This window comes from Mesoplodon mirus (genome assembly GCF_964341445.2).
Source record: "Mesoplodon mirus genome assembly, chromosome: 5".
NCBI classification, from domain to species: Eukaryota; Metazoa; Chordata; class Mammalia; order Artiodactyla; family Ziphiidae; genus Mesoplodon; species Mesoplodon mirus.
Genome location: NC_138980.1, coordinates 29747872 through 29775644, shown reverse-complemented (window position 1 = coordinate 29775644; position 27773 = coordinate 29747872). Strand labels below are relative to the sequence as shown.

At 42.4% G+C, this 27773-nt stretch overlaps 1 protein-coding gene across 1 annotated transcript in view; it reads right to left on the bottom strand.

Moving 5' to 3' along the window:
* LOC309805278 (uncharacterized protein) overlaps positions 1 to 26520 on the bottom strand; it is a gene marked incomplete at its 5' end in the record, with an annotated part of 211014 nt that extends 184494 nt beyond the window's left edge. The window contains one exon of the mRNA XM_082623210.1: positions 26233 to 26520. Within this exon, the coding sequence (XP_082479336.1) occupies positions 26233 to 26520 (288 nt within the window). The remainder of the gene's footprint in view (positions 1 to 26232) is intronic.
* Positions 26521 to 27773: the final 1253 nt, after the last annotated feature.

Below are 27773 nucleotides of genomic sequence, written 5' to 3'. Positions count from 1 at the left end.
CATCCCAGAGGCCTTCTTGACACCTCTCCTGGTGGCTCAAGAGACCTCGAGGGAAGACAGACACAAGACTATCTCCAGGTCCTGGGCTTTGTGTTTCCTCCACGACATCAAAAAGCCTACAGAGCCCACTCCAGTATTGATATCATTTATTAACACAAACAGTAAGTGCCTGACCAAGATTGGGACCTGGTCTGGGTTTATTCAGGAGCTCCATGTCCCCTCACTGCCACCTCCTCCCTCTCAATCTATCATCTGTATTGGTGGTTTTCAAACTTTCAGTCAGCAACCCATAGCAAGGAACCCATTTCACACTGCCATTTACAAATATAAATGGCTGATACAAAAACTTCACTCCAATATTTTTTATTGTAGTCTCTGCTAGTTCAAAATTTCAGAATGCTGGCTGCAACCCACATAACTGATTTCATGTCTCATAAAGGTGTTGTGACTCCCCGGTTTGTTTGTTTCTTTGGCCGCACCGCTCGGCTTGTGGGATCTTAGTTCCCCAACCAGGGATTGAACCCAGGGCCTTGGCAGTGAGAGTGTAGAGTCCTAACCACTGGACTGCCAGGGAGTTCCCAGTGACTCCCAGTTTTAAAAACCCTCATCTACATAACTCATATGAATTTACAACCATTCAATACTGAGAAAGAAAGAACAGGGGAGAAGCAAGAAGAATTGTTTTATACATTTTGCAGATCAGCCAAAACTTCATTGGTGGAACTGAATATTTTTCCCCCATTGAATTGCAATTTCTGACTTCCTGATCTGCTCATGATGTCATTACTTATCATGTCCTTTTCCCTCCTATTAAAACCTCAGAGTTCCTATGAAAGGCTAACTCAAGCTCGACTGTAAAATCCTCTTCCACTGGGTCCCCAGAGACTGAATGTTCACACCATGGGTCCATCTTTGCACAAATCTCAGGGCATCTCCCAATCTCGAGATGTTAACCATCAGTCAGCTTGGTTTCTGGACCAGGTGAAGTGGTTTCAGAAATGCCAGACAACTTGGCTAATGGAAGGCATGACAGCAAGGAACAGGGCCCCTGGGTCCAGCTCCCACGTTCTCTCACCTTGTCCGGCATGGTGGGTCATCTGGGAATTGTTACAATTTTCCACTCATTCACTGGTATTACATACTGTTCTATGAGAGGATAATTCTAACCCTGAAAACACTGGGGCTGAGACTACACCCCTAAATTCTCAGTCATAATATGTGCAAAGCTCCAATGAGGACAACTGGAAGACCAATATGAACCAGGATTTGAGCCACATGGGTTAGAAACCAACAAATCCTCAATTCTAGTCACAGCTGTCCTGGTCTACACCATCAAAACCCAAGACACATGATTATTTGAACAAATTAGACCATGTTTCCTGCTCCTTTCCTCTACCTCCACCAAAGAAATGAAAACCAAAAAAAAAAAACTATATTTGCCAGATTATTTCTCTACCCACCACCCCTCACATTCGAAACAGAGCTAGGGTCACAATGTTAACACTGTTTGGTTGGTTCATGTCTGTTTCTCCATCTTTAAAAGGGGATGGCTGCTACTTTCCTAGCATCTAAAAATTTATTGTAAGTCATCCCGAAGAATTTCTTAGGTCCTCCACCAATACCATCAGCCTCATCAAACCAAGTCAGTTAATTTTGCCAGAATCTTTAACAACATACCTACCAGGGAAGATGATGTAGGAAGAAAGGCTCCAGGACAGTCCACAAGGTACCACAGACAGCCTGAAACCCATGGTGATTCTCTTGACCATGGCCTTGGCAGTTTCGGGTAGCCAGGAGAGAGAAGACCAGGCCTATGGAAGTCAGGAGCCAGCAACGATCGAACATCCACTTACCTGGGGGACAGACACAGTCCGTCGGTGCTTCTCGAACTGTCCGGAGCTTGACTGGTCCCTCCATCTTCTGAACCAGGAAGAAAAGGGGTGAAAAATATGGATGAGTTTTGGAGCGGAGAGGGGTAGAAGTGGAAAAACAGCAAAAAACAACATATTTGAAAGATCTACAGTGGTGGTGTTGGTGCTTTCAAGAACAGTTTTGTAAAGGTCATTAAATTCTACAGGCAGTTTTAGAATGGGAGGAGAAACAGAAATAAACATTAAGCAATTACTTGGGAGCCCCTGAATAGAAGATGACAGGTTTCAGCTTTGTTAACAACATTTTCAAATACAAATCCAGGAATGACAAAGGGATCCGGTAGTCCCTGGCGTGAAGATAGGAGGGCAGAGCAGAGAGAGGCCAGGTAGGGCCAATCAAAACTCGCTCTTGAACATCTTTCCCTGCTCCGGAGACCACCCCTATCCAACCCCAGGAAGCCCCAGAGGCCCCTTGGCTGCAGCCCCTCCCAGCCCACTGGCTTCAGACCCAATGGTCCAGGGCTAATCCACCCTGATGACATTTTCCTTTCTTCTTACCAGTGGGGATCCTTGGCCTAGAAAATTTAGATCAGTAGAATTTAACCAGAGTCTCTACACATGCCCAGCCCTGTGCTAGATTTTGGTGAAGGGAAAAGAACTAACACAGAAATGTAGTCAAAAGTCACAGCTCTGCTATTATGACAACTCACAGTACAGCCCTGGCATAATCATCACCTTATGTGACACTCGGGTAACCTCTGGGGCATGAATTATTGTCCCTGCCTCACAGTCAGGGGATACAAACTTGGAAAAAAATAAGAAATTAATCCGCAATCCCAAATCTAGGTTTAAGGGAGTGAAGCAATTGGCCCATAATCCCCAAACTAGCCAAGACTTGAGTCCTGACAAGAATATACAAAGTATTAACCTTTCCCTAGGGAAAAACAAAACAAAAACAAAAAACAAAAAATCTTCCTAAAAGCAAAACAAAGCAAATCCCAAATGTGTTAACTTGAGTTAAAAATGCATACTACCACTAAAAGGGTTACTTAAGGTTCAAACCTAAAAATGTAATTTTTCTCAATAAAAAACATAGTAAAAATGCAAATACAAACACCTGGAAAATAGCACAACAAACAAAAAAAAATGTAATTTTCGAATCACTGTTTTAGAGGAGGTGAGAAGGCACTCCCAGTCTTGAGCCCTTGATCACCAAGCCTGGAATTTTCACATAAGAAGGGGCTGAACAGGGAATTCCCTGGAGATCCAGTGGTTATAACGGACTCCACGCCGAGGGCCTGGGTTCAGTCACTGGGCAGGGAACTAGGATTGCAGAAGCCGTGAGGCATGGCCATGAATGAATAAATAAATGAATAAATAAATAAATAAGAAAATAAATAAATACATAAAAATGGGCTGAACAGCCCAGGACCAGGAGCCTGAAATAAAAAATGTAACCAGGGGAGGCTCTGGCCCCTGCAAAGTACTTCCAAGTTCCACCGCCACTCCAATCTGCCAGCCTTGCCCTCAATTTCCAGATGGGCCACAGAGGCTGATACTGACAAGAGATGGAGTTAAGGCCAAGGATTTAGAGAACTGGAGGATGTACGATTTGGAACCTTGTGGTGGAGGTGTTTGTGAAAGCGGTACCACAACAGAACTTTTCTATCCCCCCCATACCTCTTAAACCCCCCCCAAGGCCTTGGTTTGTCCCAGAAATCAGAACCTGGCTAGGCCTCTTGGCCCTGGGCTCTCAGCTCCTGTCCAGACCCACACCTGCCACTCACTCCTGCTTAAGCCTGGGGCACTCTTCCCTAGAACTGCCCACCGGGCCCAGAGCCACCCTGCAAGCAGTCCGTGCTGGCCCTGAGCCTCCATAGGTGTCCCCCACAGCTGCCCCAGTTTCCTACCAGGCGGGTGAGACACAGCAGCAGCAGATACCACCCCCACCCCCACCCAACCGCAGGCCATGTGCACTGGAGTCTGGAGCATCCAAGCCTTGCCCATCCTCACTGTACTGGAATGCTGCAGTAGGTGCCTGCAAGGCAGGTGTGAGCAGGACCTCGGAACTCACTTTTCCCCCATTATACTGGCAGGTACAATTACAGATTTCAAAATTCACTTGGAAAAAGAATCCAGCCTTCTAGTTTAAGCCAGTCAATTTGTATGAGAAGCTCTCAGCTGTTTTTATCATTTCTAGAAAGACTAGAAGCTACGCTAATTTCTTTTTTTAAAAAAAATAACAAAAGCATTTAATGCTAAAAAACAATTCGCTTTCAACAATTACTCTCACATCTGGGCGGCTCCCCTAAGGGGAAGGGGGCTTTATCAATTACTGATAGGAAATACAATTACTTTTAAGCTACTCTTATCTTCAAACAAATACTAAACAGAAAACTATTCAAGAAAGAAAAAAAACGTATTGTTAATGCTAGTAGATGGGATCATAAATAACTGATTGAGTTTTTGTTTCGTTATTTATTCTAACTCCTTTCATGCATTTGTTTTTTCTGGATTAGATAGTGAATCTGCAAAGCTTTATCTTAGTCCTCTATCCTCCCCCCCACCCCCCACCCCCACCCCCAACTCTGGAGTTGGAACGCCCCTACTAGGAACACAAAGTGAAATGTCTGTATTAGAAACCCAGTCCCGTGATCTTTATTTCTTTATTATTTTTTTTAATTCTAAGAAAATATTCTTCTGTGTCCTGGTTTGTAAAAATGATCCAAAAGCCTCAACTTTCTACATTCAATTATCTGGCAGCACCCCTAGCATCTGCAAACAATATGGTCCTGGTTTTACAAATGCAAACAAGTCCTGACTCCAAAAGGAAATAAAGAAGGAGTTTCCGAGAAATGACGGGAGACTCTGGGAGTGTTGCCTCCAGAAGTAGTAAGAAGGAGAACTTGGAGTTGGGGGGACAAGAGCTGAGAGAAAACTAATCAGAGAAAATCATGGTTTCCAGAAAAGCATTACATGGTCAGATGATAAATTTATCAATGATCTGTTGAAGCATTAATCTCAAACTCTTCACCAGATATTTGATCACATCCCTGAACAGCTGTATTTTGATGAAATATAGATTAATATATAAAAAAGGATGTAACGTTTTATTTCTGCAAAATGCTACAGATAAAGCCACAAAGACATTCCTATCCTTTGACAGAAAATTCCTACTCTAGGGAGTATATCCCAAGGAAATAAATCATCAGGAGCAAAAAAATGATATTCATGAAGTTGTGCCGCAAAACAGTGGGAGTACTCTAGTGAAGGATGGTGAATCCCCTTCATGAAACTGTCATATCTTCATCAAAAATCATTATGAAGACTATGTAGCAACAAGGAAAAATGTTTATGATACAATAAATAATGTTTACATATGTGTAAATGTGCAGGAGTGGGATGGCAGCAATTACCAAAACATCAACCCACTTGGGTGCAGGGATTACAGTGATTTACTTCTTTAAAGTTCTTTCTATTTTGTAATATCATCTCAGTGAAAAAAAAAAAATCCTGGGGAGGAGAAAAGCCAAAATGAAGCCCTAAAATCTCCCTGCCTAGGGCAATTTTTGAATGAGAGACAGATGATTCTGTCTCCTCAGGAAGCCGTAACTAACTCCAGGATCAACCCGGATAATACACACAGGCACCACAAACACCAGAGGAGGACTTGCGGAGGATCAATCCTGCCCTGCTGCAGTCACATCCTCTCTGCCTTCTTTCCATCCTCTGTAGGGAAGGGCCCATGTGTACATTCTTATGGCCACTAGCAACACAAGACGGCAGCATTTCCTGGCCTCTTTAATATTCTTTTTTCATATCCCACCATGGTGATGATGAGGATAGCAAATATAAAGTATTATTATCATCAAGTTTATTGATTACTTACTATGTGCCAGGCACTGTGCCAACAACTGTTATCTTCTTGAGTCCTCCATAGAACCCCCATGAGGCTAGGAATATTGTTTTTATACTCATTTACAGATGAGAAAATTGAGATTCAGGGCAATGTAAGTGTCAGGACTGGACTTGAATCCTGGTATCAACTAACTTCAAACACAAAGTAAAAGAACCTCTGCTTACCAGCAATTTTAATGCCTAATAAAAAGAGTTGCTATAAAAAAATCCAGGCCATACAAAACTGTAGGGACGGAAATTAGGTCAGTGGTTGCCAAAGGTTGAGGGAGTAGGAGGAATGAAACACAAGGAGACTCATGGAGGAGCTGTGAGGTGATGGAACTGTTCTGCATGGTACTGGGGTGATGGATATACTCCAAGCATTTGTCAAAAACTATTGGACCATACATCACAATGAGGAAACTTTAATGGATACAAATTTTAAAAAATATCCAGGATGCTGGAAAATCCCAGGGTGGAATGCAGGCTGAAACAAATGAATATAACTATATTAAGATTACATGACATAACCTCACTGAAGGTAGTGGGGAAAAACATGTAACTGACCTAAGTCACTTTGCAAAATACTGTTTCAACTGAGAACTGTAAGGCTGAAGACCAAAGGAACTGTCCATAAATGCTGTACTCTGGTAGGTATAGTTGTTTCACACAGGGGTACAGGGTAGCAATTTTGAAATTACTATACATATATATTGGGGTTGAACAAGTGAGTAAATAAACTATGGGTAATGAGAGCCTGGCTTCTCACTGTCCAAGAAAGAAGTTATAAATAAGCAAAGGGGGAAGCTGGATTAGTCAGAGACATTACTATGAGGTCATGTTTATGTTATGTACACAGACAGATGCATACAGAAATAATTACAGGACCCGGAGGAAGATGGCGGAAGAGTAAGACACGGAGATCACCTTCCTCCCCACAGATACATCAGAAATTCATCTACACGTGGAGCAACTCCTACAGAACACCTACTGAACGCTGACAGAAGACCTCAGACCCCCCAAAAGGCAAGAAACTCCCCACATACCTGGGTAGGGCAAAAGAAAAAAAGAATAAACAGAGACAATAGGATAGGGACGGGACCTGCACCAGTGGGAGGGAGCCGTGAAGGAGGAAAGGTTTCCACACACTACAAGCCCCTTCGCGGGCGGAGACTGCAGGTGGCGGAGGGGGAAAGCTTCAGAGTAGCGGAGGAGAGCACAGCAACAGGGGTGTGGAGGGCAAAGCGGAGAGATTCCGGCACAGAGGATAGGTGCCTGTCAGGCACACACCAGCCCGAGAGGCTTGTCTGCTCGGCCTCCGGGGCGGGCGGGGCTGGGAGCTGAGGCTCGGGTATCAGCTTTCAGTCGGAGCGCAGGGAGAGGACTGGGGCTGGCGGCAGGAAGAGAGCCTGAAGGGGTTAGTGCACCATGGCTAGCCCGGAGGGAGTCTGGGGAAAGGGTCTGGAGCTGCCGAAGTGGCAAGAGACTTTTTTCCCTTTTGTTTCCTGGTGCGTGAGGAGAGGGCATTAAGAGGGCTGCTTGGGGAAGCGCCGGAGATAGGCGCGAGCCACGGCTAAAGGCGCGGACCTCGGAGACGGGCGTGGGACGCTGGGGCTGCTGCTGCCGCCCCCGCTGCGGGGCCTGTGTGTGAGCGCGGGTCACTGTCCGCCCTGTCTTCCGGGGGGCCTGTGCACCCCGCCACTGCCGGGGTCCCGGGACCTGGGGACGGCTTTCCCGGGAAAGCGCACGGAGCGCCTCGGACTGCTGCAACGTCACGCCGGCCTCTGCCGCTGCAGGCCCGCCCCACACTGCACGCCCCTCCCTCCCCTCTGCCTGAGTGAGCCAGAGCTCCCGAATCAGCGGCTCCTTTAAACCCGTCCTGTCTGAGCGAAGAACGGAAGCCCTCCAGCGACCTATGTGCAGAGGCGGGGCCAGGTCCAAGGCTGAGACCTGGGAGCTGTGAGAGCAGAGACAGGGAAATCTCTCTGTGCAGCCTCGGAGGCAGCGGATTAAAGCTCCATGGCCCATTTGATGTGCCCTGCGTCTGTGGAGTGCATAAATGGACAGCGAATCATCCCAAATTGAGGAAGTGGACTTTGAGGTTAAGATTTAAGACTTTCCCCCCTTTTCCTCTTTTTACAACGAATTATCCCAAATTAAGGAGGTGGACTTAGAGAGCAAGATTTCAGACTTCTCGCCCTTTTCCTCTTTTTACAACAAATTATCCCAAATTGAGGAGGTGGACTTGGAGAGCAAGATTTTTGATTTTTCCCCCTGCTCTCTTTTTGTGAATGTGTATGTGTAATCTTCTGTGCAAGAGTCTCTCTGTATACTTTTGTTTCCACCATATGTCCCAGGGTTCTATCTGTCCGTTTTTTTTTCAATAATTACTTTTTAATTTTAATAACCCTACTATATTTCATACTTTATTCTATTTTACTTTACCTGCTCTTTCTTTTTTTTTTCATACCTTCCCTTCCTTCCTCTGCTCCTCCTTTCCTTCTTTTTCTTTCCTCCCTCCCTCCCTCCCACCTTTCTTCTTTCCACTTCCTTTTTCTTTCCTCCCTCCCTCCCTCCCTCCTGTCTTTCTTTCTTTCTTTCCTCCCTCCCTCCCTCCCTCCCTCCCTTCTTCCATTCACTCTTCCTTTTGCTTTCTTTCCTCCCTCCCTCCCTCCTCTCTTTCTTTCTTTCTTTCCAACCTTCCTCCCTCCCTCCCTCCTTTCTTTCTTTCTTCCTTCCTTCCTTCCCTTCTTCCTTTCTTTCCCTCTCTCTTTCTTTCTTCTACTAATTCTTTCTTTCTACTTTTTCCCCCTGTTATTCTGAGCCGGGTGGATGAAAGGCTCTTGGTGCTGCAGCCAGGAGTCAGTGCTGTGCCTCTGAAGTGGGAGAGCCAACGTCAGGACACGGGTCCACAAGAGACCTTCCAGCTCCACATAATATCAAGCAGTGAAAATCTCCCAGAGATCTCCATCTCAGCACCAGCACCCAGCTTCAGTCAACGACCAGCAAGCTACAGTGCTGGTCACCCTATGCCAAGCAACTAGCAAGGCAGGAACACAAACCCACCCATTAGCAGAGAGGCTGCCTAAAAACATAATAAGGCCACAGGCACCCCAAAACACACCACCAGACATGGACCTGTCCACCAGAAACACAAGATCGAGCCTCAACCACCAGAACACAGGCATTAGTCCCCCCCACCAGGAAGCCTACACAACCTACTGAAACAACCTTAGCCACTGGGGACAGACACCAAAAACAACGGGAACTACGAATCTGCAGCCTGCAAAAAGGAGACCCAAACACAGTAACATAAGCAAAATGAGAAGACAGAAAAACACACAGCAGGTGAAGGAGCAAGATAAAAACCTACCAGACCTAACAAATGAAGAGGTAATAGGCAGTCTACCTGAAAAAGAATTCAGAATAATGATAGTAAAGATGATCCAAGATTCTATTTCCAAGATCCAAAATCTTGGAAATAGAATAGACAAAATTCAAGAAACAGTTAACAAGGACCTAGAAGAACTAAAGATGAATCAAGCATCGATTAAAAATACAATAAATGAAATGAAAAATACTCTAGATGGGATCAATAGCAGAATAACTGAGGCAGAAGAACGGATAAGTGAGGTGGAAGATAAAATAGTGGAAATAACTACTTCAGAGCAGAATAAAGAAAAAAGAATGAAAAGAACAGAGGACAGTCTCAGAGACCTCTGGGACAACATTAAACACACCAACATTCGAATTATAGGGGTTCCAGAAGAAGAAGAGAAAAAGAAAGGGACTGAGAAAATATTTGAAGAGATTATAGTTGAAAACTTCCCTAATATGGGAAAGGAAATAGTTAATCAAGTCCAGGAGGCACAGAGAGTCCCATACAGAATAAATCCAAGGAGAAATACGCCAAGACACATATTAATCAAACTGGCAAAAATTAAACACAAAGAAATCATATTAAAAGCAGCAAGGGAAAAACAACAAATAACACACAAGGGAATCCCCATCAGGTTAACAGCTGATCTCTCAGCAGAAACTCTACAAGCCAGAAGGGAGTGGCAGGACATATTTAAAGTGATGAAGGAGAAAAAAGTGCAACCAAGATTACTCTACCCAGCAAGGATCTCATTCAGATTTGATGGAGAAATTAAAACCTTTACAGACGAGCAAAAGCTGAGAGAGTTCAGCACCACCAAACCAGCTTTACAACACATGCTAAAGGAACTTCTCTAGGCAAGAAACACAACAGAAGGAATATACCTACAATAACGAACCCAAAGCAATTAAGGAAATGGGAATAGGAACATACATATCAATAATTACCTTAAATGTAAATGGACTAAATGCTCCCACCAAAAGACACAGACTGGCTGAATGGATACAAAAACAAGACCCATATATATGCTGTCTACAAGAGACCCACTTCAGACCCAGAGACACATACAGACTGAAAGTAAGGGGATGGAAAAATATATTCCATGCAAATAGAAATCAAAAGAAAGCTGGAGTAGCAATTCTTATATCAGACAAAATAGACTTTAAAATAAAGACTATTAGAAGAGACACAGAAGGACACTACATAACGATAAAGGGATCGATCTAAGAAGAAGATATAACAATTGTAAATATTTATGCACCCAACATAGGAGCACCTCAATACATAAGGCAAATACTAACCGCCATAAAAGGGGAAATCGACAGTAACACAATCATAGTAGGGGACTTTAACACCCCACTTTCACCAATGGACAGATCATCCAAAATGAAAATAAATAAGGAAACACAAGCTTTAAATGATACATTAGACAAGATGGACTTAGTTGATATTTATAGGACATTCCATCCAAAAACAACAGAATACACATTTTTCTCAAGTGCTCATGGAACATTCTCCAGGATAGATCATATCTTGGGTCACAAATCAAGCCTTGGTAAATTTAAGAAAATTGAAATTGTATCAACTATCTTTTCCAACCACAATGCTATGAGACTAGATATCAATTACAGGAAAAGATCTTTAAAAAATACAAACACATGGAGGCTAAACAATACACTACTCAATAACGAAGTGATCACTGAAGAAATCAAAGAGGAAATTAAAAAATACCTAGAAACAAATGACAATGGAGACACGACGAGCCAAAACCTATGGGACGCAGCAAAAGCAGTTCTAAGGGGGAAGTTTATAGCAATAAAATCCCACCTTAAGAAACAGGAATCATCTCGAGTAAACAACCTGACCCTGCACCTAAAGCAATTAGAGAAAGAAGAACAAAAAACCCCCAAAGTTAGCAGAAGGAAAGAAATCATAAAAATCAGATCAGAAATAAATGAAAAAGAAATGAAGGAAACGATAGCAAAGATCAATAAAACTAAAAGCTGGTTCTTTGAGAAGATAAACAAAATTGACAAACCATTAGCCAGACTCATCAAGAAAAGAAGGGAGAAGACTCAAATCAATAGGATTAGAAATGAAAAAGGAGAAGTAACAACTGACACTGTAGAAATACAAAGGATCATGAGAGATTACTACAAGCAACTCTATGCCAATAAAATGGACAACCTGGAAGAAATGGACAAATTCTTAGAAATGCACAACCTGCCAAGACTGAATCAGGAAGAAATAGAAAATATGAATAGACCAAACGCAAGCACTGAAATTGAAACTGTGATTAAAAATCTTCCAACAAACAAAAGCCCAGGACCAGATGGCTTCACAGGCGAATTCTATCAAACATTTAGAGAAGAGCTAACACCCATCCTTCTCAAACTCTTCCAAACAATATCAGAGGAAGGAACACTCCCAAACTCATTCTACGAGGCCACCATCATCTTGATACCAAAACCAGGCAAAGATGTCACAAAGAAAGAAAACTACAGGCCAATATCACTGATGAACAGAGATGCAAAAATCCTCAACAAAATACTAGCAAACAGAATCCAACAGCACATTAAAAGAATCATACACCGTGACCAAGTGGGGTTTATTCCAGGAAAGCAAGGATTCTTCAATATACGCAAATCAATCAATGTGATACACCATATTAACAAGTTGAAGGAGAAAAACCATATGATCATCTCAATAGATGCAGAGAAAGCTTTCAACAAAATTCAACACCCATTTATGATAAAAACCCTGCAGAAAGTAGGCATAGAGGGAACTTTCCTCAACATAATAAAGGCCATAAATGACAAACCCATAGCCAACGTTGTCCTCAATGGTGAAAAACTGAAACCATTTCCACTAAGATCAGGAACAAGACAAGGCTGCCCACTCTCACCACTCTTATTCAACTTAGTTTTGGAAGTTTTAGCCACAGCAATCAGAGAAGAAAAGGAAATAAAAGGAATCCAAATTGGAAAAGGAGAAGTAAAGCTGTCACTGTTTGCAGATGACATGATACTATACATAGAGAATCCTAAAGATACTACCAGAAAACTACTAGAGCTAATCAATCAATTTGGTAAAGTAGCAGGATACAAAATTAATGCACAGAAATCTCTTGCATTCCTGTACACCATTGATGAAAAATCTGACAAGGAAATCAAGAAAACACTCCAATTTACCATTGCAACAAAAAGAATAAAATATCTAGGAATAAACATACCTAAGGCGGCAAAAGACCTGTATGCAGAAAATTATAAGACACTGATGAAAGAAATTAAAGATGATACAAATAGATGGAGAGATATACCATGCTCCTGGATTGGACGAATCAATATTGTGAAAATGGCTCTACTACCCAAAGCAATCTACAGGTTCAATGCAATCCCTATCAAACTACCACTGGCATTTTTCACAGAACTAGAACAAAAAATTTCAAAATTTGTTTGGAAAAACAAAAGACCCCGAATAGACAAAGCAATCTTGAGAACGAAAAATGGAGCTGGAAGAATCAGGCTCCCTGACTTCAGACTATACTACAAAGCTACAGTAATCAAGACAGTGTGGTACTGGCATAAAAACAGAAAGGTAGATCAATGGAACAGGATAGAAAGCCCAGAGATAAACCCACGCACATATGGTCAACTTATCTCTGATAAAGGAGGCAGGAATGTACAGTGGAGAAAGGACAGCCTCTTCAATAAGTGGCGCTGGGAAGACTGGACAGGGACATGTAAAAGTATGAGATTAGGTCATTTCCTAACCCCATACACAAAAATAAGCTCAAAATGGATTAAAGACCTAAATGTAAGGCCAGAAACTATCAAACTCGTAGAGGAAAACATAGGCAGAACACTCTATGACATAAATCACAGGAAGATCCTTTTGGACCCACCTCCTAGAGAAATGGAAATAAAAACAAAGATAAACAAATGGGACCTAATGAAACTTCAAAGCTTTTGCACAGCAAAGGAAACCATAAACAAGACCAAAAGACAACCCTCAGAATGGGAGAAAATATTGCAAATGAAGCAACTGACAAAGGATTAATCTCCAAAATGTATAAACAGCTCATGCAGCTCAATAGCAAAAAAACAAACAACCCAATCCAAAAATGGGCAGAAGACTTAAATAGGCATTTCTCCAAAGAAGATATACAGACTGCCAACAAACACATGAAAGAATGCTCAACATCATTAATCATTAGAGAAATGCAAATCAAAACTACAATGAGATATCATCTTACACCAGTCAGAATGGCCATCATCAAGAAATCTAGAAACAATAAATGCTGGAGAGGGTGTGGAGAAGAGGGAACACTCTTGCACTGCTGGTGGGAATGTGAATTGGTACAGCCACTATGGAGAACAGTATGGAGGTTCCTTAAAAAACTACCAATAGAACTACCATATGACCCAGAAAACCCACTACTAGGCATATACCCTGAGAAAACCACAATTCAAAAAGAGACATGTACCCAAATGTTCATTGCAGCTCTATTCACAATAGCCCGGAGCTGGAAACAACCTAAGTGTCCATCATCGGAGGAATGGATAAAGAAGATGTGGCACATATATACAATGGAATATTACTCTGCCGTAAAAAGAAATGAAATTGAGCTATTTGTAATGAGGTGGATAGACATAGAGTCTGTCATACAGAGTGAAGTAAGTCAGAAAGAGAAAGACAAATACCGTATGCTAACACATATATATGGAATTAAAAAAAAATGTCATGAAGAACCTAGGGGTAAAACGGGAATAAAGACACAGACCTACTTGAGAATGGACTTGAGGATATGGGGAGGGGGAAGGGTAAGCTGTGACAAAGCGAAAGAGAGGAATGGACATATATACACTACCAAACGTAAGGTAGATAGCTAGTGGGAAGCAGCCGCAGAGCACAGGGAGATCAGCTCGGTGCTTTGTGACCGCCTGGAGGGGTGGGATGGGGAGGGTGAGAGGGAGGGAGATGCATGAGGGAAGCGATGTGGGAACAGATGTATATGTATGACTGATTCACTTTGTTATAAAGCAGAAACTAATAAAAAACTAAAAATAAAAAAAGAAATAATTACAGTTATGTGAATAGAGAGTGAATAATAACCCTAGCTGCCTGCAGAGAAGACCTACAGCCAGTGACACCCTCGTAGCAACAAGCACATTCAGCACCTAGATCTTGGTTTCTAAATATCATTCTCCAATAAAAAGAACCATGACTCCTTGGAGAAATGACTGATTCTAGACCCAGGGCAGGAAAAATACAAGATAAGCCTAGAGTATCTTGCAGTGCCAGAAAATAAGGAAGTGCTTTAAAAAAGGGGGGGTGGTACATCAAAGGAACAAAACCAAAGCAAAAGAATTCAGAATGGTCAAAGCTGGAGCAACTTAGGCAACAAAATAAATGATGTAGTATTGAATTATAATCCAAAGAATAAATTAAATATCCATGAGTGCATACTGATATAAATGATTAGATAAATAAATAAATACATAGGGAAAAGAGACAAATCTTCCTTACAGAAGAATTCCAAGTAATATATGTAGATACTTCCCTCTCCAGGAGGTGGAGCTAAATTCCCCTCTCCTTGAGTATGGCCTGGACTTAGTGACCTACTTCCAAAATGTAGAGGAGGGAAAGGAAAACAGTAACTTTATAATGGAGAAATCTATCAGATACCACTTTAATCAAGTGATCAAGGTTAATGTCACCAGTGATAGGTCATGTTGACATCATAGACCACTGACATGATGTCATGATAGTGTCAATCCACCTCAGTGGTATTCTTCCCAAACACTAGTAACCCAGTCTAATCATGAGAAACATCAGACTAGCCCAAATTCAGCAACATTCTACACAATACCTGACCAATATGTCTTAAAATTGTCAGTCATAAAACACAAGGAAAGACTGAGGAGGAGACATGACCACTAAATACAATGTGGTCTCCTGGGTGGGATCCTGGAATAGGAAAAGGACATTAGAAGAAAAACTGGTGAGAAGATCTAAATAAAGTCTGTAGTTCACATTAAAAATGGATAGCAGAATTACAGTCATTTACCACTGATTAAGATATAACTTTATTCTTTTGTATAACAGATTCTTCTTTTTTAAAAAAATTAAGGTCAAACTCACGTAGCATAAAATTAACCATTTTAAAGTGAACAAATTCAGTGGCCTTTAGGGGATTCATAATGTTGGGCAACCACCCCTTTTATGTAGTTCCCTCTATCTAGTTCCAACACATTACCTTTACTCCAAGAGGAAATCCTGTACCCATCAAGCAATAGCTTCCCTTTCCTCCCTCCGCCCAGCCACCAATCTGCTTTCTGTCTCTATGGATTAACCTATTTTGGATATTTCATATAAATAGAATCACACAGTATGTGACCTTTTGTGTCTGGTTTCCTTCACTTAGCAAAATGTTTTTGAGATTCATTCACTTTGTATCATGTATCAGTATTTCATTCTTTTTTACGGCTTAATAGTACTACATTGTATGTACATACCACAATTTGTTTATCCATATATTCCTTGATGAACATGTGGGCTGTTTCCACCTTCTGGCTATTGTGAATAGTGCTGCTATGAACATAAGTGGACGTGCATGCATTGTTTTAATACCTGTTTTCAATTCTTTTGGGTATATACCTAGGAGTGGAATTGTTGGGTCATATGATAATTCCATATTGAACATTTTGAAGACCCACCAAAATTTTCCACAGTGGCTGAACCATTTGACATCCCCACCAGCAGTGGATGAGGGTTCCAATTTCTCTCCATCCTCACCAACAGATCCTATTGGATGTGAAGCTGTATCTCATTATGGGTTTGACTTGCATTTCTCTAATGATGAATGATGCTGAGCACATTTTCATGTACTTGTTGACCATCTGTATATCTTGCTGGAAGAAATGTCTGTTCAAGCCCCTTGTCTATTGTTAAATTGGATTGTTTGTCTATTTGTTGATGAGCTCTAAGAGTTCTTTATATATCTGGATACTACATCCTCATCAGATATATGATTTGCAAAGATTTTCTCATAAAATAGATCCATTCTTGATCAGAATTCTAACCACCTCCAACTGACACACAATATGAGAGTGTGAAAATCATCTTGACAACTGGAGGTGACGGGAGTGTCCATGGCTTCATGCTCGTCTTCACACTAGTCTTCTTTTTTTCACGTTAACCTTTATTGAAATCTTGCTAGATGAATAGTGGGTTATTGTTACTCATGAATTTGACCTGGTTCTTTTTAGTTAATAGTAATTATATTCATTTTCCATTGTTGCATAACAGATTTCCACCAAATCAGCAGTTTAAAACAACACAAATTTACTATCTTACAGTATTTGTGATCAGAAGTCTAGACACAGATGAACTTGGTTCTCTGCTCAGACTCTCATGAGGCTAAAACGACGACCAGCAAACTACAGTGCTGGACACCCAATGCCAAACAACTAGAAAGACAGGAACACAACCCCCCCCCATTAGCAGACAGGCTGGCTAAAATCATAATAAGTCCACAGACACCCCAAAACACACCACCAGACTGGACCTGAACACCACAAAGACAAGATCCAGCTTCATCCACCAGAACAAAGGCACTAGTCTCCTCCACCAGGAAGCTTACACAACCTGCTGAACCAACTTTAGCCACTGGGGACAGAACCCAAAACCAACGGGAAATACGAACCTGCAGCCTGCAAAAAGGAGACCCCAAACACAGTAAGATAAGCAAAATGAGAAGACAGAAAAACCACAGCAGATGAAGGAGCAAGATAAAAACCCACCAGACCTAACAAATGAAGAGGAAATAGGCAGTCTACCTGAAAAAGAATTCAGAATAATGATAGTATATAAGATCCCAAATCTTGGTAACAGAATAGAGAAAATGCAAGAAGCATTTAACAAGGACCTAGAAGAACTAAAGATGAAACAAGCAATGATGAACAACAAAATAAATGAAATGAAAAATACTCTAGATGGGATCAATAGCAGAATAACTGAGACAGAAGAACGGATAAGAGAGCTGGAAGATAAAAGAGTCGAAATAACTACTTCAGAGCAGAATAAAGAAAAACACAATGAAAAGAACTGAGGACAGTGTCAGAGACCTCTGGGACCACACTAAAGGCACCAACATCCGAATTTTAGGGGTTCCAGAAGAAGAAGAGAAAAAGAAAGGGACTGAGAAAATATTTGAAGAGATTATAGTTGAAAACTTCCCTAATATGGGGAAGGAAATAGTTAATCAAGTCCAGGAATCACAGAGAGTCCCATACAGGATAAATCCAAGGAGAAACCTGCCGAGACATATATTAATCAAACTGTCAAAAATTACATACAAAGAAAACATATTAAAAGCAGCAAGGGAACAACAAATAACACACAAGGGAATCCCCATTAAGTTAACAGCTGATCTTTCAGCAGAAACTCTGCAAGCCAGAAGGGACTGGCAGGACATATTTAAGGTGATGAAGGAGAAAAAAGTGCAACCAAGATTACTCTACCCAGCAAGGATCTCATTCAGATTTGATGGAGAAATTAAAACCTTTACAGACAAGCAAAAGCTGAGAGAGTTCAGCACCACCAAACCAGCTTCACAACAAATGCTAAAGGATCTTCTCTAGGCAAGAAACACAAGAGAAGGAAAAGACCTATAATAACAAACCCAAAACAATTAAGAAAATGGGAATAGGAACATACATATCGATAATTACCTTAAATGTAAATGGATTAAATGCTCCCACCAAAAGACACAGACTGGCTGAATGGATACAAAAACAAGACCCATATATATGCTGTCTACAAGAGACCCACTTCAGACCCAGAGACACATACAGACTGAAAGTGAGAGAATGGAAAAAAGATATTCCATGCAAATGGAAACCAAAAGAAAGCTGGAGTAGCAATTCTCATATCAGACACAATAGACTTTAAAATAAAGACTATTAGAAGAGACGAAGAAGGACACTACATAAAGATCAAGGGATCAATCCAAGAAGAAGATATAAGAATTGTAAATATTTATGCACCCAACATAGAAGCACCTCAATACATAAGGCAAATACTAACAGCCATAAAAGGGGAAGTCAACAGTAACACATTCATAGTAGGGGACTTTAACACCACACTTTCACCAATGGACAGATCATCCAAAATGAAAATAAATAAGGAAACACAAGCTTTAAATGATACATTAAACAAGATGGACTTAATTGATATTTATAGGACATTCCATCCAAAAACAACAGAATATACATTTTTCTCAAGTGCTCATGGAACATTCTCCAGGATAGATCATATCTTGGGTCACAAATCAAGCCTTGGTAAATTTAAGAAAATTGAAATTGTATCAAGTATCTTTTCCGACCACAATGCTATAAGACTAGATATCAATTACAGGAAAAGCTCTGTAAAAAATACAAACACACACTGGGCTTCCCTGGTGGTGCAGTGGTTGAGAGTCCACCTGCCGATGCAGGGGATACGGGTTCCTTCCCCGGTCTGGGAAGATCCCACATGCCGCGGAGCGGCTGGGCCCGTGAGCCATGGCCGCTGAGCCTTTGTGTCCGGAGCCTGTGCTCCGCAATGGGAGAGGACACAACAGTGAGAGGCCCCCGTACCGCAAAAAATAAAAAATAAAAAAAATACAAACACATGGAGGCTAAACAATACACTACTTAATAACGAAGTGATCACTGAAGAAGTCAAAGAGGAAATCAAAAAATACCTAGAAACAACTGACAATGGAGACACGACGAGCCAAAACCTATGGGATGCAGCAAAAGCAGCTCTAAGAGGGAAGTTTATAGCAACACAATCCTACCTTAAGAAACAGGAAATATCTCAAATAAACAACCGAAACTTGCACCTAAAGCAATTAGAGAAAGAAGAACAATAAACCCCAAAGTTAGCAGAAGGAAAGAAATCATAAAAATCAGATCAGAAATAAATGAAAAAGAAATGAAGGAAACGAGAGCAAAGATCAATAAAACTAAAAGCTGGTTCTTTGAGAAGATAAACAAAATTGATAAAGCATTAGCCAGACTCATGAAGAAAAAAAGGGAGAGGACTGAAATCAATAGAATTAGAAATGAAAAGGAGAAGTAGGGAATGACAGTGCAGAAATACAAAAGATCATGAGAGATTACTACAAGCAACTCTATGCTAATAAAATGGACAACCTGGAAGAAATAACAAGTTCTTAGAAATGCACAACCTGCCAAGACTGAATCAGGAAGAAATAGAAAATATGAACAGACGAATCACAAGCACAGAAATTCAAACTGTCATTAAAATCTTCCAACAAACAAAACCCCAGGACCAGATGGCTTCACAGGCGAATTCTATCAAACATTTAGAGAAGAGCTAACAATGATCCTTCTCAAACTCTTTCAAAATATAGAAGAGGGAGGAACACTCCCAAACTCATTCTATGAGGCCACAATCACCCTGATACCAAAACCAGACAAGGATGTCACAAAGAAAGAAAACTATAGGCCAATATCACTGATGAACAGAGATGCAAAAATCCTCAACAAAATACTAGCAAACAGAATCCAACAGCACATTAAAAGGATCATACACCATGATCAAGTGGGGTTTATTCCAGGAATGCAAGGATTCTTCAATATATGCAAATCAATCAACATGATAAACCATATTTACAAATTGAAGGAGAAAAACCATATGATCATCTCAATAGATGCAGAGAAAACATTCGACAAAACTCAACACCTATTTATGATAAAAACCCTGCAGAAAGTAGGCATAGAGGGAACTTTCCTCAATATAATAAAGGGCATATATGACAAATCCACAGCCAACATCGTCGTCAATGGTGAAAAACTGAAAGCATTTCTACTAAGATCAAGAACAAGACGAGGTTGCCCACACTCACCGCTCTTATTCAACATGGTTTTGGAAGTTTTAGCCACAGCAATCAGAGAAGAAAAGGAAATAAAAGGAATCCAAATCAGAAAAGAAGAAGTAAAGCTGTCACTGTTTGCAGATGACATGATACTATACATAGAGAATCCTAAAGATGCTACCAGAAAACGACTAGAGCTAATCAATCAATTTGGTAAAGTAGCAGGATACAAAATTAATGCACAGAAATCTCTGGCATTCCTGTACACTAATGATGAAAAATCTGAAAGTGAAATCAAGAAAACACTCCCATTTACCACTACAACAAAAAGAATAAAATATCTAGGAATAAACCTACCTAAGGAGACAAAAGACCTGTAAGTGGAAAATTATAAGACACTGATGAAAGAAATTAAAGATGATACAAATAGATGGAGAGATATACCATGTTGTTGGATTGGAAGAATCAACAATGTGAAAATGACTCTTCCACCCAAAGCAATCTACAGATTCAATGCAACCCCTATCAAACTACCACTGGCATTTTTCACAGAACTAGAACAAAAACTTTCCCAATTTGTATGGAAACACAAAAGACCCCGAATAGCCAAAGCAATCTTGAGAAAGAAAAAGGAACTGGAGGAATAAGGCTCCCTGACTTCAGACTATACTACAAAGCTACAGTAACCAAGACAATATGGTACTGGCACAAAAACAGAAATCTAGATCAATGAAACAGGATAGAAAGCCCAGAGATAACCCCACGCACATATGGTCACCTTATCTTTGATAAAGGAGGCAGGAATGTACAGTGGAGAAAGGACAGCCTCTTCAATAATTGGTGCTGGGAAAACTGGACAGGTACATGTCAAAGTATGAGATTAGATCACTGCCTAACACCATACACAAAAATAAGCTCAAAATGGATTAAAGACCTAAATGTAAGGCCAGAAACTATCAAACTCTTAGAGGAAAACATAGGCAGAACACTCTATGACATAAATCACAGGAAGATCCTTTTGGACCCACCTCCTAGAGAAATGGAAATAAAACCAAAAATAAACAAATGGGACCTAATGAAACTTCAAAGCTTTTTCACAGCAAAGGAAACCATAAACAAGACCAACACACGACCCTCAGAATGGGAGAAAATATTTGCAAATGAAGCAACTGACAAGGGATTAATCTCCAAAATTTACAAGCAGCTCATGCAACACAATCCAAAAATGGGCAGAAGACCTAAATAGACATTTCTCCAAAGAAGATATACAGACTGCCAACAAACACATGAAAGAATGCTCAACATCATTAATCATTAGAGAAATGCAAATCAAAACTACAATGAGATATCATCTCACACCAGTCAGAATGGCCATCATCAAAACATCTAGAAACAATAAATGCTGGAGAGGGTGTGCAGAAAAGGGAACACTCTTGCACAGCTGGTGGGAATGTAATTTGGTACAGCCACTATGGAGAACAGTATGGAGTTTCCTTTAAAAACTACAAATAGAACTACCATATGACCCAGCAATCCCACTACTGAGCATATACCCTGAGAAAACCATAATTCAAAAAGAGTCATGTACCAAAATGTTCACGGAAGCTCTATTTACAATAGCCCGGAGATGAAAGCAACCTAAGTGTCCATCATCGGATGAATGGATAAAGAAGATGTGGCACATATATACAGTGGAATATTACTCAGCCATAAAAAGAAGTGAAATTGAGTTATTTGTTGTGAGGTGGATGGACCTAGAGTCTGTCATACAGAGTGAAGTAAGTCAGAAAGAGAAAGACAAATACCATATGCTAACACATATATAATGGAATATAAGAAAAAACATGTCATGAAGTACCTAGGGGTAAGAGGGGAATAAAGACACAGACCTACTAGAGAATGGACTTTAGGATATGGGGAGGGGGAAGGGTAAGCTGTAACAAAATGAGAGAGTGGCATGGACATATATGCACTACCAAATGTAAAATAGATAGCTAGTGGGAAGCAGCTGCATGGCACAGAGAGATCAGCTCGGTGCTTTGTGACCACCTGGATGGGTGGGATCGGGAGGGAGATGCAAGAGGGAGGAGATATGGGAACATATGTATATGTATAACTGATTCACTTTGTTATAAAGCAGAAACTAGCGCACCATTGTAAAGCAATTATACTCCAATAAAGATGTTAAGAAAAAAGAAAATAAATGTAAAGTTGTGAGAGGAAAAAAAAACAAAAAAAATAAAAATAAAGTGACAGGGTAAACAAAACAAAACCAAAAAAAAAAAAAAAAAAGAGAATGGCAGAGAATGACCTGGCACCCAGTTATGGCCAAGTCATTGAACTAACCCAGCATCTGCAGGCTGACTTCCAGGATTCTCAGGTTATGCAAGATAATTCAATGACTGTACTGTTTAAGGACTCACACTTGGGGATTTTGGTACTGACCTTCAAAGACTTACTGACCACCACTTTCCTCTACATTATCTTATTTGCTCATCAGTACACAGGTAGTTGTGACCATCGTATTAGGGAAGAGGAAGCAGGAGCTCAGGAAGTTGAAGAGGTTAGATGCCAGGACTAGTAAATAGTGGGACTGAAACCCCATTTATCATCTACCCCTCTCTGCCTGCTGGTATAAATTCATTCAGCTTTCAGATCCCCGAACTTCAGGAGCGATGTTGCAAATCTTCAAAGCTAATGTGTAAAAGTCCAATTCAACAATTTCAAAATATATCTGTGAAAGGAATGTCCCAACAGTTGGCTCATTTGAAACATGCTGCTATTATTATAAAGCTCCCCTAAACTTCTGCCAAATAAAACAAGAAAAAAAAAAAGAGTGGAGAGATAAAGTGAGCATGCCAGGAAGTAACTATAAACTTCTTTGGTTTGGGAGCCAGGAAATGTCAAGGAAACAAATGTAGCTCTGATTTATACTCCATCTCCAGTTGTGCCATGGGATTCAAAAATTGGCATTTTTATTAAAGCATACACCTTAGAGCAGTCCTGATAAGTGAAAAGCTGCCACAGAGGCCAAAAAAAGCTACATTTGATTCTGGGTTTTATGGTAACTTAACCAACATATATAGTTGATGGTAGGGAAGGAAAGGGCTTGAATTTTACCCTGAGTCTCTGGGTTTTTCTTGTTTTCAAACTGATTGGTCTGGAGAATGGAAGACAAACAGCCAACAATAAATCACTCGTAAGCTGAAAATAGTTTCCTCTGGATACAACTAAATATTTCTTTAATTCTTGCATTAAAATTTTTGCTGTAGTATAGCAGCTATTTTATTTACTCTAAAATTTAAGCTTTTGTAATACTGTAACTATAGGTATAACTAATGGGGGGGTTGATTACCGAGGCAAGCTCTTTAAAGCACTTTAAAAGCATAATATCATATGCTTGTTTTGCATTTATATTTTTGGGTCGTACTGAAGATACTATTGTTAATGACTCTTGCTCAAAAATCTTGCTTTTATTTTCTGAAAACCATTTCTTTATTTTGTACCATGGGAAGGGTCTTTAATAATGATGAGTTATCATGAATATCCCTTTTTTGTAGCTTCTATATCTACATTATCAGGCACATCAGCCAGTCCCAAAGAAGTTATTTCACAGTTCTGTTCCCAAGGGAACAAAGACAGTGGGTCCCATAGTAACAGTGGCTTCTGTTGGCTTATTGTTTCCTTATTTTTTTCTGACATTAAAGTTGTGTATGGTTGGTAAGGATTTCTATTCTCTGAAAACAAGCTTGTTGGTAAAAGGACAAGCTGCAGGCATCCTCACATACACAACTACTTCAGCACAGGCTGAAAGGATGCTTCACTGAGAACAAATTAGAACTGAAAAACATGTTCAAGTACAAAGGTTCTTTCTTTAAGAGATTTTCAGTTCATTATTTATTTGTCCTTCATATCGAAGAGTTTTCCTAAATTATCTTCACATCTATTTAAACCCAATTACCAACTCCCACTATGCACCTCCCATGAGTCCCCTCATCTCAGCCAGGGACTCTCAGGATCACTGGCCAGGCCATGCACATTTCCCATCCAGTGACATTTGTAAGAAGAATGGCTAGGAGCAGGAACAGATTGGTGCCCTGGGAAAGAGATGCCTTTTCAGAGGGACACTCAAACAGCCAGAAGCTGAACCCCAACTGCATTCATAGTGTGGCATCTCAGATGCTCCAAGTAGAGACTCCTCCACACCAACTTTGGTTAGCTAGTAGCACGAAGTGTTAAGATGTGTCCTATGCTAATGGTACAGCCTGCAGAATGGTATAGCGAATTTCAAGTGGAAATCCCAGGATTTCAAATTTTCCCTTCACCTTACTAATGAAGAGGAAAGAAGTGTGGGGGGCGCGGGGGGAGAGTGGTTTGGAGAGAGAGAGAGAGAGAGAGAGAGAGAGAGAGAGAGAAGCAGAGAGGGAGAGGGGGAATACTCTGCCCAATAACTCCTTGGAAGCAGGATGAAGCCTCCTATGATCTGCATAGTTCAGGACTTGAAAATCTCAGCAGTGGCTGCTTTCCCAGGACTCCCCTCCCTATTAATGGACACAATTTGCAAGTTCCTTCTAAAAGGTTTTACTGGGATTTCTGATTTACTCAATCAAAGCTTGCAGTTTATTTTTTATTAAGTAAAAGGGGCCCCGCATTCGAAAGAACAGCCTCAGTTATATCACTAACAGGGAGAAAATTTACTGGCCCTCCATAAATCAATTCAACATCCTTGTCTCTAAGGACTTGCCTAAAGGTAATGGGCTGCAATTATGAAAACATCACCAGGAGTTGCCAGCAGGGCTCCAGAGAGATTTCTAAAGTCTGCAGGCACTTTCAAGAGGAACATAGGAAATCATTTCATGAAGCAGCAATTTTGCCCAAAACCAAATTAGAAGAGATGTGATACTGGCTTCAATTAAAGTGACTAAGAAATAGGTATGGTGAACACAAAGGCATGGTACAGTCTTCTCCCATTCACCTTAAAGAATCCAAATTAACTCAAAAATGGATACACAGCTACAGTAATAAAGATCACAGCTGGGCACAGCTCAGGGGAAATGGTAGTAACAGCCCTGCCCATCCTCTCCTCTACCTTGAAACACTGTGGTGCTATTCATACTACAGTTGAGGATGCCCCTTTGGGGAGTATGCTTGCCACCTTGGGGTAGCTGCCTTTCCTAGGAAGAAGAGGATGGCTCAGGCAAGGGAGGCCAGCACACACAGGGGCACTCTGGCCAGTCTACCACCACTGTTCTATGGGGAGGTGCCCTGCTGGAGGTTTTGATCAGCATGATGGGTGAGAGATTTGAAGTCCCAAATGTGGCTCCTGCTTTGAAGACACATAGCAGCAACCTTAACAGAAGTGTCCGAGAGTCTCATATGATGCTTCCAGCAAGGAAACTCAGCATCTGCTGGGTCCACAATGCCCAGGTGGCATCGCCTAGGTGGCGTCGACCGAATCCAGAGTCTGTATTTTTTGGCCCGGACTGTTTTTGATTCCCCTCACCCTGCCAAGCTGATGTTGGCACCCCCTCAGGTCTGGGTTGCCCTGGGTGAGCGCTGAGCCCAAGCAACCCCAGGCACAGCACAGCATCTCCAAGATGGAGCTGTTCTGAAACAATTTCCTGAGGGGCCGTAGGCTGGACAGGGCAGGTTGGATTGACCATGTGCCTCCAAGGGCCCCGGCCAGGTTCTGACTGAGGTTTCCTGCCACCAGGAAACCTCCGGTCTGCTGGGGGCCCCACACCTCTGCAGGTATATCAGCGTTGGGAACTATACCTGCTACCAGTGACAGAAGTCACCACACACTTCCCGCAAGAGCTTCTTCATTATCCCGGCACAGGTAGGAAGGCAGGCCCTTAATGCTGGCGGGAAGCCACCGGTCCGAGTGCACACACCCGTGGAGACTCGCCCCCAGATCTGTTATTTCAAAGCCCGCAGTCTTTCCTCTTCCTCCCCCTGCTCGTCCCCGAAACAGCCCTTCTAGGTTGTTTTTCACGTAGGCCGACCCTGAGGCTGGAGCAGGGACAGCAGGACCCCTCGGCCGCCAGCACCCCAGCCTCCCTCCCCACCCCACCCCACCCCCGACCCCGCGCAGGCTGCTCGGACGGACTCAGGCGCTCACGGCTGGCCGGCGGCCGCTCCGCACCGCGACGGCTCCCGGTGCACGGACAATCCCAGCCCCATGCTCAGCGACTTACCTCGCGCAGCAGGTGCTCCAGTTGCGGCTCGGCCCAGGCGACCAGGGTGTCCGGCGACCCCACGCGCCACAGCAGCTCCCGCTCTTCCTCGAGCGCCGCCACCCGGCCCTGCAGCGTGGCGGCCTGGACGCCCAGCAGCAGGCAGGCGACCGTTGAGCCGGCGGAGAGCGGCAAGCACAACGCGCTCACCGCCCAGGCCCCGGCTGCTGTCGCGGGGAGCTGCGCACCGCCGCCGCCCGTCCGGCAGCCCTTCCGCGCGTCGCCGCCGGCGCCCTGGCCTGGACTCATGGTGAGCTCATCGCGGGTGGACTCTCAGAGAGGACGGTGCACAGAGCCGGGGTCGCTGGCTGAGCGTGCTGGAGAGCCCGAGGAACGAGTTCGGCCCGGCACGGGGCTTGGCCTCCAGGCAGCAGCGGACCGCGGCGCACGCCCCCTTCCCTGCCGCCAGCTCCTCCACAGCGGCCACTTTGGGCAGTTTCCTCTATGCAAATAGACCCTGCCAGAAGAGGGGCCGGGACCCACCCAGGCGAGGAGCGGCCAGGCCAGAACTGCGTGGCGAGGGGGCGGGGGCGGAAACGGAGCTGGCTCCTCGGAGCCCCACAGCGCGTACCTGGCTGACCCCGCGCGCAGCACGCACCTCCGCCCTCACCTGGACGCCGGGCTGCACCCACTCCCGTGCATGCACCTCTGCGACTCCGCAGCCCGAGTTCCAGCTGCGATCCCAAGAGGTCTGTGGTGCACCCAGAGACTCAGAGCGCCTTCTGCAGCCTACCCCTGGCTGCGGCATCATTCATTTGTTGGGAAAATTCCCCTCGACTTGTGAATTAACCTGACACTTTGAAGTGTCACAAGTTTTGAAGTACGAAACTTCAAACCCTGTGGAAAACTTAGTGAATCCTTTCTAGATGGTGCCCTAGCGCCGCTTGGTGGTGGAAAGCGACCTCTTGTGCATTCATCCTTACAGATGCAGTCAGGGTCGGGATTGAGCCCAGTGGAAGGATGCCTCTTAGAATATTTAATACTCTCACCACTTATTATGTGCCAGACATGCGGTGCTGGAAACAAATTGAAAGACCTTGTTCCTGACCTAGAGAAGTCTTTCATTTGAGAAAATGTAGGCTTTAACAAATGCAAAAGATAGGGGAAAAGAACTCCAACTTTTGATGAGCGGATGGCTTAATTCTGTAGTGGAAACACAACTTGGCCAAAAATAATCATCTAGTATGCACCACATTTAACCTATACTGCGATTCTGATGCAAATGTACACCCCAGGGGTAAAGTAGGAAAGCCTGAATGAGAATCAAATGGCCGGAACAGTCTTTTTCAAGAAAGGGGGGCAAGGCTGGAAGTCAAGCACATTCTCTGCTGGCTCAGATTCCTACCAGGCATATTGTATCCTAAAATGGGTCCCACATAACTCTCCCACTAACTCCAGTAATAATCAAATAAAAACAACAGACTTGCTTGGACCTTTGTAATTTGGGCAAATCCACAGCCGTTTTTGAAAACAAGACCTGTTATATCTTCCCACTCTCTGGG